The sequence below is a fragment of the Pyxicephalus adspersus genome, chromosome 12 (genome assembly GCF_032062135.1).
Source record: "Pyxicephalus adspersus chromosome 12, UCB_Pads_2.0, whole genome shotgun sequence".
Lineage (NCBI taxonomy): Eukaryota > Metazoa > Chordata > Amphibia > Anura > Pyxicephalidae > Pyxicephalus > Pyxicephalus adspersus.
The window spans coordinates 6127725-6141077 of record NC_092869.1 but is presented as its reverse complement, the minus strand read 5'-3'; the positions used below and the strand labels follow the sequence as shown (position 1 = coordinate 6141077).

The 13353-nt window shown below is 38.5% G+C and overlaps 1 protein-coding gene and 1 long non-coding RNA gene across 4 annotated transcripts; both read left to right on the top strand.

The window, feature by feature from the left end:
- The first annotated feature begins 415 nt into the window (after window positions 1-415).
- Window positions 416-3295, top strand: LOC140341995 (uncharacterized). The gene is made up of 2 exons (XR_011922971.1): window positions 416-547; window positions 583-3295. It is a non-coding gene; the product is annotated as an uncharacterized lncRNA (long non-coding RNA).
- A 447-nt stretch (window positions 3296-3742) lies between these two features.
- On the top strand, window positions 3743-13337 carry LOC140341993 (Fc receptor-like protein 5). 3 transcript variants are annotated; one of them, XM_072427981.1, is made up of 8 exons: window positions 3743-4692; window positions 5937-6007; window positions 7034-7051; window positions 8028-8276; window positions 9722-9970; window positions 11191-11433; window positions 11726-11846; window positions 12141-12222. In XM_072427981.1, exons 2-7 carry the CDS (start codon window positions 5965-5967, stop codon window positions 11800-11802), a joined length of 879 nt encoding a protein of 292 aa, XP_072284082.1. In that variant the 5' UTR covers window positions 3743-4692; window positions 5937-5964; the 3' UTR covers window positions 11803-11846; window positions 12141-12222. The 3 variants fall into 3 exon arrangements, with proteins under 3 accessions (XP_072284082.1, XP_072284079.1, XP_072284081.1); XM_072427978.1 differs by lacking the exon at window positions 11726-11846 and having other exon boundaries at window positions 12141-13337; XM_072427980.1 differs by having other exon boundaries at window positions 11726-12341.
- The last annotated feature ends 16 nt before the right edge of the window (window positions 13338-13353 follow it).

Sequence of the window (13353 nt, the reverse complement as noted above, 5' to 3'; positions counted from 1 at the left end):
CTATGCCGTCAGGAGGAGTTCCCAGGAAAGGAAATTTACGGGTAAGTATGGCAACAATTTTCCCTATTCCTGGTCCTCCTCCTGACGGCGTACACATGGAATGTAACAAGCAACCCTAATTAAGGAAATCTTTAAACAAGTTATTGCTGCAAATTAATTTTTTTTTTATTTTACGTAACACTGATGCTCCGAAATCTATGTTCGGAAAAACATTCAATCTGTAATGTTTGATGAAGGTGTTGGGAGTCTTCCAACTGGCCGCTTTACAAATAGTCTCTGTGGAAACTTTTGCAGAGGGAGCCCAAGACGTTGAGATACCCCTCTTTGAGTGGGCTCTCACTTCCTGTGGGGGAGGTAGCCCCATAAGGGAATAGGCATATTGCCGGGGCCGCTTGCCCCCTCTTTTGTCCACTAGGGAACACAAACATGTTATCCGTCTTTCTAAAACCTTTAATTCTTTGAACATACGTGATGATTAGCTAGACCATGTCTAATTTATTCGAGTCATCCTTTTCAGCCATTTCTTCATTCACTTGGCTCATCAATGGTAATACTGCTTCCCAATTTATGTGGAAGGCTGAGGACACCTTTGGAAGAAACTGTGGAGCAGGCCGCAAATACACCCCTTCCGATGAGACAAAATAATAAGGCTCTCTGATCAAGAGAGATTGCAATTCCGATACCATGTGGGCGTATGTAATAGCCATCAGGAATATTGCTTTCCCTGTCAGTTTTTCCATTGAACAAACTTCTATTGGATGGAAGAGAGAGAGTAAAAGGGCTTTGAGAACTAAAGATAAATCCCAAGATGGAAATAAAGGCCTTACTGGCGGCCTGATCTTTACTACTGCTTTTAGGAACTCTTGGATCAGTGCATTTTCTGCAGCCCATGCCTGTTTGCAGTGGAACTTTGTACAGAACCTTGGAAGCTTAACGTTGTCGGGTGATGCCATCAAGTCTATCACTGGTGTCCCCTACTGCTGAAAAATTGGGAATAGGTATTTTGGGCTTATAGACCATTCTTTTGAATCTGGGAATTACCTGCTCAAAGCGTCCGCCAATTGATTCTGTTTCCCTGGTCCAGTTCCATCACATTTGATTCGCTTGTCATGGGTGACGGCCACTGTTCCATGGAGTGTTCTCATGTGTCATTTGGCCCATCCTAACAAATTCATGCGACCTCTTGCCTTCAACAGCCATGCAAAGCGAGCTAGAGTTTCCAACACACACACTTTGTCTTTCACAAGTTGATCCCTGGATTTTTCTAGCAAACGTATGTCATCCAGATATTGGTATAAGCATACTCCCTGAAGCCTCAGATAAGCTGCCAGAGCCACAAACACCTTGGAAAATGTTCTTCGGGCCGTAGCCAGGCCGAAGGGCAGACATGTGAATTGGTAGTGCAAATCTCCTATGCTGAACCTCAAATATTTTTGATGTTTTTGAGCAATGAGAACCTATTGGTATGCATTTTCCAGATTGTTTGAAATCATCCAGTTGTCCGGATGTATTCTGCAATGATTCCATCCGAAATGACATCACCTCCCCATATGTATTCAGGTTTCTCAAATCCATTACTGAATGAACTGATTACTGATGAAAATCTCAAGAGGGTTTCTGAACTAGCCTGGAATAAAATCATATCCCCTGCTCTTGTAGTGGAACAGGTAATATTGCTTGAATCTTTGCCAGTTCTTGAACATACACAATTATAGTTTTCAATTATGACATTTCTTTGGAAGCAATGTCCTTCTGAAACTTGTCTGCGGGGGTCCCTCTGCAAATTCAAACTGGTATACCCCAAATACTACGGACATTACCCAGGCATCTGTGATTCTTTGTTTCCATTTTCCCGCAAATTTTAAAAGACAGGCACCAACCTCCAGTACCTAGGTATAGCCATCTTCAGAATTGTTTGCTTGACGACTTGGCTGGCTGCGCAACACCTGTTCTGGCTGGCCTCCGAAAGGACGACTGACTTCCCTTCCATTGACAACGTGTGTATTCCCTGGACGTTGTTGCCCTGAAATCTCACCAACCTTCTTTGGATCCCCGGCAGCATTTTGCAAGTGGTTGTTGCTTCTGTTTTTGGGGTAACAGACCTGATCTTCCACCAGTTACTCTCTGGATTCCTTCTTCCAGTGACTTTCCAAAAAGCAACTTACCCTCAAAGGGTATGGAACAAAAGTAATGTTTTGATATTGAGTCGGCTACCCAATGTCTCAACCAAAGGGCTCTTCTTGCCGTCACAGAAGATGCCAGAATATCTGCTTTTAGCTTTATTTTTTCTAAACAGATACTGGTTGATGAATCTTCTGCTTCACCTTCTATGGTGTCCCTGGACCTTTGCACCCAGGTCAGTAAGGCTCTTGACACGGAGTTAAGTGCTACCACAGGCCGGCTAGCTAACCCCGCAGCTGCATAAATCCTCTCGAGATCCCCTTCCATCTTTCTATCCATAGGGTCTCTAAAAGTCACCGAATTCTCCATAGGGAGAACCACATTTCTGACCAGTCACTGCAACACAGCGTCCACCGCTGGATTAACATCAAAGACCTCAGACTCTTTTTCACTCATAGAATACAATTTTGTGAATCTGTTCATAAAGGAGCATTTTTTTATCAGGCTTTGCCCAATCTTCTTCAACGAGCTCGCTTTATCTCTTCCATAAATGGAAAGGTTATAACTTCCTTTTTTCAAGACAGAAAATACCTCTTTTTCTTTAGAGGGGGTGGAGAATCCTCTTCACACTGAATAGCCTCCCTGATAGCATGTACAAATGAGTTGATTTATGAAAAATCAAATGAAAAAGAATTTCCTTCTTCTAACTCTGAACCTGATATATCTGAGCCCTGTGGTAAATCCCAGTGCTTCACCACGTCCTCCTGTGTCATAGAACTTGTGCCTGCGGTACGGTTCTTTAAACCCTCCGCAATGGCCCGATCAATATACCCCTTCATCTCCTTGGCCTCTGTGTCTCTGTCCCGGTATGCCTCTTCAAGATCTTCAATATCGCACAGACCAATTTAGAAGGCAGGGCTTTTGCCCCACATGCCCAAAAAGATCCATTGCCATCCTGCAACCGATTGCCAGAATGGGAAGATGATCTTTTCCTACTTGCTCTATTTAAGAGGGAGCTCACCCCTGACCCAAGTCCCTGTTTAGAAGACGGACAGGGGTAGGAGAGGCCTCATGCCTTGTCATTCTGAGACGCCTGCCAGGGCTTTTATTCCTATAATGAAGTAGTATTAAAAACTTGAAAATCCATTCTAAGACACACCACTAGAACCCAAAACATTTTAAAAACATTTCTACTTTAACCGGGATCCTGCTTGCGATGCCGGTGGAGAGGTATCAGGAGTTAAACCCAAATAACACCAGTTACATTTTTCTCATTAATAAAGCGAGCAAAATACCCAGAAAGAGAAAAAAGAAACTTTTTTTTCAAAAACATTCTGACAGGAGGAAAAAAACTCAAATTATATCAATGAAATTTTCCTTATTTAAACAAGCAAAAATAACCAAAAAGGAATTTTTTTTTCAAAACATTACAAGAGACCTTCAAAAACAATCATGATAGGAAGAAAAAACATTTCACTTACCCAACATTGTCTTCGGTGGATGCTTCAATGTAAAACCTCTCCACAAACTGATACAGGAAAGTTTCCCCAATAATATCTGGTGCTACAGGAAGTAGATAGAAACTCACTTCCTGCAATGCTTCATAAGCATTAATGCGCATGTGCAGGAGATCACGCATTCACAGTTACAACAGAATCGGATTCGGCCATTTTGATAAATTGCAGAAAGGCTTCCCTAGAACGTTACTGTGCATGTGCCAAAAAATGGCGTGTGTGCAGTACACAACCACAAGGCCTGTGGACACAAGCTGCATCCTCTATTGGACAACGCAGAACACGCTGGAGGAAGAGGAAGACTAAGCAGCCTGACCAGCGTCCGATGGCCCTTGAGCATGATGGAAAAAGAACAGGGAGGTAAGTGGAAGGCAGATTTTTATTGGGAAAATAGTGGTCCTGGGAGGGGTAAAAGGGGCGGGATTACCCATGTGTTTGCCATCAGGAGGAGGACCAGGAATGTCCAATACTGTCAGCACCCACCCACCTGTCCTGGGCGACATACACCAATGCCCAACCAACCACTGCCGCCATCATTACCCAATACACAGATACAGTACATGGGCTTGTCCTCTGCACAATTATGAGAATCACTTTCAATGCACTGTAAATTTTTGTATTGCAGCTAATGCTTCTGTTTGATAACATTTTGAGTAAAATCACTTCAGAAATTCTTTATTTATTTAAAAATGTATCCATATTCTTTTAAAATAATAAACTTTTAAAATATTTATACTGCATTATTTTTACTTTAGGTCACCCACTTAGAGGTTTTATCAGATTGGTATGCCACGGACCGTAGATGACATCAGAATGTGGTTTATTTCCAAAGAGCCATCACTTCCTCATGAATTGAAACAAAAATTAGTAACTAATTGCACAACAGGAAGGCTTTTAGATCATCATTACAAAGTTTCTTATTCTGTCCTGATCTATATTGCTGAGATGCATTTAGCTGGGATATTAACGTTCCAGTTTTATCAACATTAATTCATCATTAATGGATCATTGAGAAGAAGAACTGTAGAATTTTCCCAGACTCTAATGACCAGACCAGGTATGATATATACATGTACAATATTTACTCTGCTCGCCGTAAATTCCAACCGATATTGTTAGTTTATTATAGAAGTGTCTTGGTCCCTTTTATTTTGAAGGAATAACACACATCCTTTTATGTGACAATTAGGTTGATATTTGCTTTCACTTTGTAGGGCCTGTTTCTCAATTTCTGTTGTGTCTTCAGGACCAGAAGCAAATCTCTTCAATAAACCTGGATATGAAAGAAAGCCATGTCTGAGAATCCTTTGTGCTTTCACTGTGATTCTTGCAATTCACCAAGACAAAATTTTGCACTGGCTGTATGTTTTTAGCCTAAAAATTATTAGGCAGAACTACCAGGAGATTCCCAAAGCAGAATTGTGCATCATTTTCTGATCTGTAATTCACACTTATTGGTGCAAGGTTTAGATTCAACTTCTATGCTTAGGAGGTTAAAAAAATCTTTAAAATGTTTCATGAATTTTATCTTTGTAGTTCCCTATTTTATAACACCAGTGGATGACTTGAATAAATTATATTTATTGTTTATTATTTAAAAATACCAAGATATCATACACACACACCCTTAACTTCTCCATTCGCTGGGGTATGTATAATCACAGGACACACAGGCATCATACCACAAGGATAGATTTACTATTCAATGTACATTCTCATTCCTAGTGCTTCATGTGAGTATATATTATTATATCTTTGTAATATATCCCTTTATTTTTACTAAATAGATTATCCTTACATGCTGATTTTGGTTCAGCTATGTGTCTCTGAATAACGGAAACACTCATATTTGCATTTCCAAATGACATGATATATAACTGAGGTCTGTTTTCACTTTTTCATTGAAGACTTATAAGTTGATCACTGTGAACAATATGAAATATCTCTGTTTAGAGTTAAAAGGAAAAGATTGTGAGAAATGATTAAAACTTGCCTGTGTGTCCCCTCTCCACCCTCCCTGCAGACACTTCCACTTTTTCTTCTACACTGGCTGTTGCAAAGTTCTCGCTGCCACCGACTTGATCCCTTCTTTTAGGACCAGTGTACATAAACATTTATTCACTTCCCTGTAAATGCAAAAGCAACTGAAAAGCAGCTTATAGGGGCTAAGAAAGTGGTAAAGGAATTCTGAAACATCTAAAACTGATCTCTAATACAAAATGAATATGAATGCTGGTGGTATATTTATCTACAAAAATAGTTGATTATTTACATGTTTTGTATTTGTATTTTTTAACACAGATTTAGCATTGTGTAATACGATAGAACAATGTATAGACTGCAGCTTCTGTGTCAGCTCATAATTCTCATCAGTAAGTATAAAAAGATTTCTTCATGCTCTGTCAATACTTATATAGGTAATATATAAGTACAAGGTACAGTGATTTGATTATAGGTAACCTAGCAGGGAATTCCAGGAAACACTAACAAATGTAGAAGGCGCAGGTATTTATTAGGCATATAGATTAATTTCTAGAAAAAAGATATTTAGTGTTTTTTTTTTGTTAGCAACTAGATGTTCTCAACAAGATGTTTGGTGTAGGGATTAATTGTATTTTACTAAGTATTACATCATGTAATCTACCATGCAATTAATCACACATTATTAATTATGGGAAATTCAGTGACTGAATCTATTGAATTTTAAACCAATAATAAGCTTTAATAAGCACTATTTATTCAATATTTTATTTTATGTATTTAATCTTCATTCAAATCATGTAGTGATTACAGGCAAACTATACAGGGTACTAATGGGTATTCAGGGATAAATCCTTACATTTTGCCTGATTAAATATGCCCACTTTCTTTAAGTTGCTGCCCTGCCTTTCGTGCTGTTCCTGCTGTATCCAGGATATGATCAACCATATTTCTATCTATGATAGAAAAACCTTTAGCTGACCCCATTTTTAACTTGCACCCAATATACGTATGTAAGTTCACATTTGTATTTATTTTGAAATATAAGTCAATCTGCACAACTGATGTTGTGTAAAACATTGATTTACAGTTGTATTATGAATTAATATGTGTATGTATTGCAACATCATTATTGTGATATTATTATTTATATTCTTTGACAAGGAACCTAATAAAAAGACAAAAATGTTTTCTTAAAATATTAATATTTTAAGTAAATATTAATAAAATATCAATATTTTACTCATAAATTCTATTAATTTCAGTTATTAAATCCTTGTAATTACTTTTACTCAATTTACTTAATGTATTGTACGAAGATAGATGCCTCCAGTTTGTTTCAGCTGTCACTGTGACACTCTCTTGACTATTCTAAATTCTTGAATTGATTTATAACTTTTCTCTTTGTCATTTTACAGCTCTAATAGGACAACCAGGTGAGTTCACAGTTACCCATACATAAACTTTTCCAACTAACCAAAAATTAGTAAATATTCTATTGTTAAACGATTTATAAATCCTATATTTTTCAGGGATGTCCTCATCCCTCATCATATCTATCTCTCCACTAGCTCTACCATGCTATATAGGAAGCTAAATTAGTTGTGTAGACAAAAATGATTGGGCAGACCTTTATATTATATACTTTACATTATACTATACATTTTACTTTGTATGTATGGGTGGAATACAAGCTATATGTGCCCTGTTCTAAGAATAGAATATAGAATAGAAATATGAGATATTCTATTGTCAGCTTTATTTAGAACTCCATGGCTGTTGTGCCATATAAAGCAGGTAGTACCCCTAAAACCTTGACCCCAGGCAGAAGATTATCCAAGCCGCTTTTTCGTAAATGAGTACCTGGCCCATACTAGATTCTTTATATTATTATTAAACAGTATTTATATAGAGCCAACGTATTACCCAGTATATAATTATGTAAATAATCTTAGTGGTAGTGATTGTTAAAAAAAAATATTCCAATAGGTTGGGGGTGCTGATGCTGGGGGGATCATACATTTCCCTGTCGGAGTTAGACACACTTTAGGGGACCCATCACATTATGTTTTGTAGTTCGATGCATTAAGACAACACATTCATTTGGAAGAGATGCCAAGTGCACCCCAATGAACAAAACAATTGGACATAAACCATTTTTTAGCAACACAATACAATGTATAACGTGTGCTGAAGTACATTGAAGAATGGGCATAGTAACCTGCGGGTTGTGGTGCTATTTAAAATGAATTACCACACAGAACACCTAAACTCATTGCACACATTGCTGAGTGTTGTAGTATAAAAATTTAAATAGTTCATTTAACTTTGTATGTGTAGCTTACAAAAAGTTCTTGATACTAAACAAGTCAGTAAATTTTTCTCTATTTTTGTCTTATTAATACATTTCAGGATCTGCAGCAAGACCTATTGTGATCTTTAAACCACAATGGAATGAGATCTTCGTAGGAGATTCTATAACAATGAGCTGTGATGTGGAGCCTGGTGCATTATACTATGAATGGTACCATAATTACAGGCTGATATCTTCATCAAAGGACTATGTCATTTCATTTGCTGGGACAAGACACAGTGGGGATTACTGGTGCTTGACCAGAGTTGGTGGTACAAGTGAGAAGATAACATTAAGTGTTAGTGATGGTAAGTTGAGATAATGTGACTTTTTATGTTCTGTTATCTGGCATCCCTAACTCTTTGCTGCCATTAGCTTGCTGTAGCACAGAGGTCAGCAAAGGTTTTTGCCACTAGTCCATTTCAGGGGTGGGAAGGAGCACACTAGGCCGGACTCTCTCTCGAGTCCCGCCCTAATGGTTCCGTCCCCCACCAGGAACGCCCCTGAAGGGAAATCCCACTCCTCTGAAATGCATACGGAGGAGAGGGAATGTCCCCTATTCACACTGATGGCAGAAGTGTTATCGCCGGCCATGGTAAATAGAGAAGGGAGCCACCACACGGAGGCTCTAGAGCTGCATGCGATTTCAGTAGTTTGTTCTGGTTCCGATCTAGGTTGCTGGCCAGGGTTAGGCCAGATCAGCCAGGGGGCGTTAGGTCGGGACAAACTACCGGCTAGGCGGTATCTGGTCTAAAGGCCGGAGTTTGCCGACCTCTGCTGTAGCAGGATGAAATATATGATGCCAAATTTTCAGGCATTATTTACCTTAGTTTTCCCTGGAAAAATGGAATAAAGGGCCTGGAGAGGGCCATGTGTAATTATATTGCTGCAGAATTGCAGCTCTTTATTTTGAATCTAGCCCAGAGTGTTCTGCAAGGAATGGTTGGGCCAGAAAATGAGGATTGCTCTGGTGCACCTGACCATTGATAAAAAGGCACCTTTTATTGAGTTAGAGGGAAGTTGGAGCCTGAGGCTAGGTGGCTATGATAGACAGGCTGAGTGAGCCCAGGAGGTTCCCCAAAGTTTGTCTGTGGTACTGATAGAGAGCCAGGAGGCTAAATTTTGTGTTCTTTTGCCATGTTGGAAATTATACTGATCCTCGTGAGGGAAAACCCAGGATATTTTTGAATAAAATGGGCAGAGCATCCGGAATTTAAACTTGACCTGAAATATTTCTTTGCAGCGAGTGTGTTTGATGCTAAATTTTCACATTGCCAAACCTAAACGGAACAGGGTTTAAAAAAAATTGTATGGAATTTACATTTTCAAAGCACATGTATAAATGATTACAATTAATCACGTTCATTTTAATATCATATTACCGATATCACCCAATTATCTTAGGATATCTCCAGTGCAATGTAGCAAGGTGTACAAATAATAATAAAGGAATTATAAACTGCACATTTGCCACTTTGAAGTAACCGAGACAAGAATATAACTAACCACAGGAAATATAAATCCTATTTCTGTGGGTTGCCTAGTGAAATTGCTGTACATATATAAACTCTTGAAACTATAAGGTACATTTCAGTTTATTCATTTTCAAAGTAGTATTTTGTAAAAATGGTATGGTACGCTGTCTAAGAAGAAGACTCCTAGGTGGTTGCACCCAGCACAAAGATATCCATTGTTTCTAGAATAATAGATTTACATCAATGTTCACAGATTCATCAGATGTCATGTTTTGTAGGTCCGGTCATCCTTCAGGCTCCGCTCTATGTATATGAAGGTGATGATGTGTCTCTCCGATGTCACAGTCCACGGGGACATTCTGCAAGACAGACAATATTCTACAGGAACAATCAGATAATCCAGACATCGGCCATAGACCCTGATGTACTGCCTATAAAATATACAGACCTGACAGACACCTACAGATGTTTAAAAGAAGTCCTGACTACTTATACTTACATTGCAGAGACCACTATTTCTTACACAGGTAAATCCTGCTAATTGCAATTAGATTTGTCATTTCCAAAATTCTTATCAGTGGAGGTGATTAAACAAAGTGTCTGATTTTCTCATTTGAGTTTATCCAATTTATCTGCAATACATGAACATGATTTTGTCCAAGAAATTGCTGGGATTGGAAAGTCAGAGCAGGGGGTCTGTGGGAAGTGTTTAAAGTGTTCCAGATCCCATTATGCTCCCTCCCCAAATCCACACAGTTTACATTCATTTCAACCATATTATTTGAAGGATTTGTTTGTTTGATCAGTTAAGTGAGAAGCCCCAGGTGTCTCTGTACTATACAATACTATATGTACTATACAATAGCAATATTTTTATCAGTTGACTTTTCCAACTGACTAGGGGCAAAAACTGTTAGATGCTAATGAGCTCAGTTTCACAGAATTATGCTCCTGAAACTTTTAAAAACACACCTTTTCAACCTATAATTTTTCATTTAAATTTACAAAATTGACATGTTTTTTAATTTGACAAATACAATGAACCTGGAGTAGATAGACTTAGATCATAGGAAAACCTTAGTGATCCCGCAAACCTGAATTGGAAGTCTTAAAAATAACTTGCTATTATCTGGCAAATATTTTTTATCTCTGTACTAGATCCATTCCAGGTAAATCAGTCCCATTTAATTCAAAATTCATCTTTACAAGTATTATACCTGGCACTGGTGAGGAGTTTAGGAACACATGGTTCTATTGGTTGCAATTTTTGGATTCTGCAGCGCATACCCACGCCACCTGGACCCTGCATGTTTTTTACTTTATGATGCACAGTTGATGGATGTCACCTTGCTTCATGACTGCTCCAGTGACTCCCATAGTCCCCAAATCCCTCCTAGCATGTCTTGGATTTCTTCTCCTAAACCATTATAATAGTAATTCATGATGCTATGCCAATGGCTTGCTGAATGCTGAGATATGGAAATCGGTCCCTGATTTTGATTGTTTCAGAACCCTGTGAATTCCCTTTTTACCTCTGGTTTACCTTTTTGTATGTTTTCTTGACATAATAAATAAATAAAAATGTGAAAAAAATTTCAATTCATTTTGGGAATTTTTGCATTTTCTAGAAAATATTATATATGTGTCAGTACATTCGGTAAACATTTCACATTATTAACATCTGGGATTATTTACCAATAATAATTGATAACTTGTTATTTGTTCATTTCTGTATATTGTTTGTCAGAAAGCGTTGGGACTATTTCAGTGACCTTCCAACCAAACTGGAACAAGTTACTTACAGGAGAGTCTATAACAATGACCTGCCATGGAGAAGGTCACCTGACTTATCACTGGTTCCAGAATAATGCGATAGTAGCAGAAAGACCGATGTATACAATCAGATCTGCCCAGGTTGCACACAGTGGGATCTACCAATGCAGGACCGATCGTGGTTACAGTGCTGTATTCAGGCTAGATGTTAGTAATGGTGAGCTGATCATTTTATTTTATTTAATTTGGGGTCCATTCACAAGTGGGGATCACATGTGATAACACAAATTGTCATTCATATAAAATATTTTTGATTTAATCTATATGTTTGCACCTGATCAATATTGAATGATATTAAAAACATGTAGTATCATACACAGCTGCTTTGGCATACAGAGAGAACATCACAGAACACAGTTGCAGAAATATATCGGGCTCACAAGCTTTTGTTGTCTTAAACCATATATCACAAACAGATTAGATTATAATCTATTCACCTTGCATTTTAGGAGTAGGCTTGGAGAAAGGAAGCACAAATCAATCCCTAGGGCAGCAACATTTTACGATTTGTATACTTTCTACATAAGTTTGTGTGAAGCGTCATTCAGCCTGAAGGACTGAGAATATACTGTAAGTGCGGGTTGTCATGAACCTTTCCCATGAGGGTGCAATGCCATGGCATCCTCCGCTCTCAGATTTATTGATGCAAAAAGCAGAGCTGATGTGCTGACATCAGTGATGTTCTTTGCATATCTGAGCGCTGGCCACCACTAGGAAACATCCAAAGGGTAAGAGAAACATGTTTCACCTGACTAGATTAAAGAGAAAGGTAAGCATTAGGCACAAATACATCTACTATGAATGTTCACTTCATTTATGTGAAATATAACTAAATGTTGTGTTGGTTGGTATTTTGTATTGCAGGTCCAGTCATCCTGCAGGCTCCTGTCCTTATATATTGGGGGGGAGACGTGAGTCTGAGGTGTCACAGCCGCCCCGAGTATTCTGTGGAGGGGACAATACTCAACAAGAACAATAATTTAATTTTGGGATCATTCAGTGACCCTAGTACAATTGTTCTTTCTAGAAATTCCGATGTGCCTGGAACATACAGATGTTACAAAATATTATCTCGGGGTGAATATGTACAGCACACAGATGAAGTGTCTCTACATGTCAGAGGTAACTCCGCATCATGTTGTGTGCCATGGCGTTGTCCGTAAATGTAACCATGTAAAGTAGATGTATGTTTATGCTCAGTGCTATCGATGCCAAGTGTGAGCTGACACTCTTTCTATAGGCTGCAATTTCCCAGGTTATTATTTTTTGCTATTACAGGTAGTAGGTATTTAATGACTTACCTGTTTACTGACCACCTGTACTTACGACCGGCTCTCCCGACAAGTACACTGCACAAGAACTGTACAGTGAATAGCAGGGTGACATAGGGGTGCAGGAAGGAAGGAAATGAGTAAGTGGGGTATACCGGTATTAATGAAGTGTGATATGGCGTGCAAGAAAGGGGGAGACAGGTGGCTGGGATGTACAGGTATTACTGTAAGGTGACATGGCCGCATGCAAAGTGAAGAGAGATTGATGACTTGAATGTAGTAGTATTAATAGAGAGATGCCATGGAGGGGAAGACAGGATAGTGGGGTGTAATGTTATTATGGCACGGTGACATTGGGGTGCAGGATGGGTGAAGAAAGGTTACTATTGCAGACTGACATAAAGGTGTAAGGAGGGGGAGACAAGTGAACGAGTTGCAGAGGTATAAATGAAGGGGTAATTTGGAGGGATAAGATCGATAATGGGGATGCTATTGGCATGATTTATTTGGATGCAATACATGACAAGGATTTATGTTATATTGCTTCCTTTGTCAGATGTAGGTATCTGTTGTTTTCTGTCTATGTAGGCTTTGTATTACAAATGAAAATAAATATTCTGTTCAATAGTGGAATTTTGTTTGTTTTGTTTTTTATTTCACTATATGGTCTTACTGAAAGCAATGTGAACAATTGTAATTTTTGGATAGAAGTTAGGTGAATCTTGGGGTGAAAGCATTTATAAATCTTTCCCTATGCTTGCATAAACTTTTTGGAAAATCATAACCAACTCAAAAGTAATCCTGTA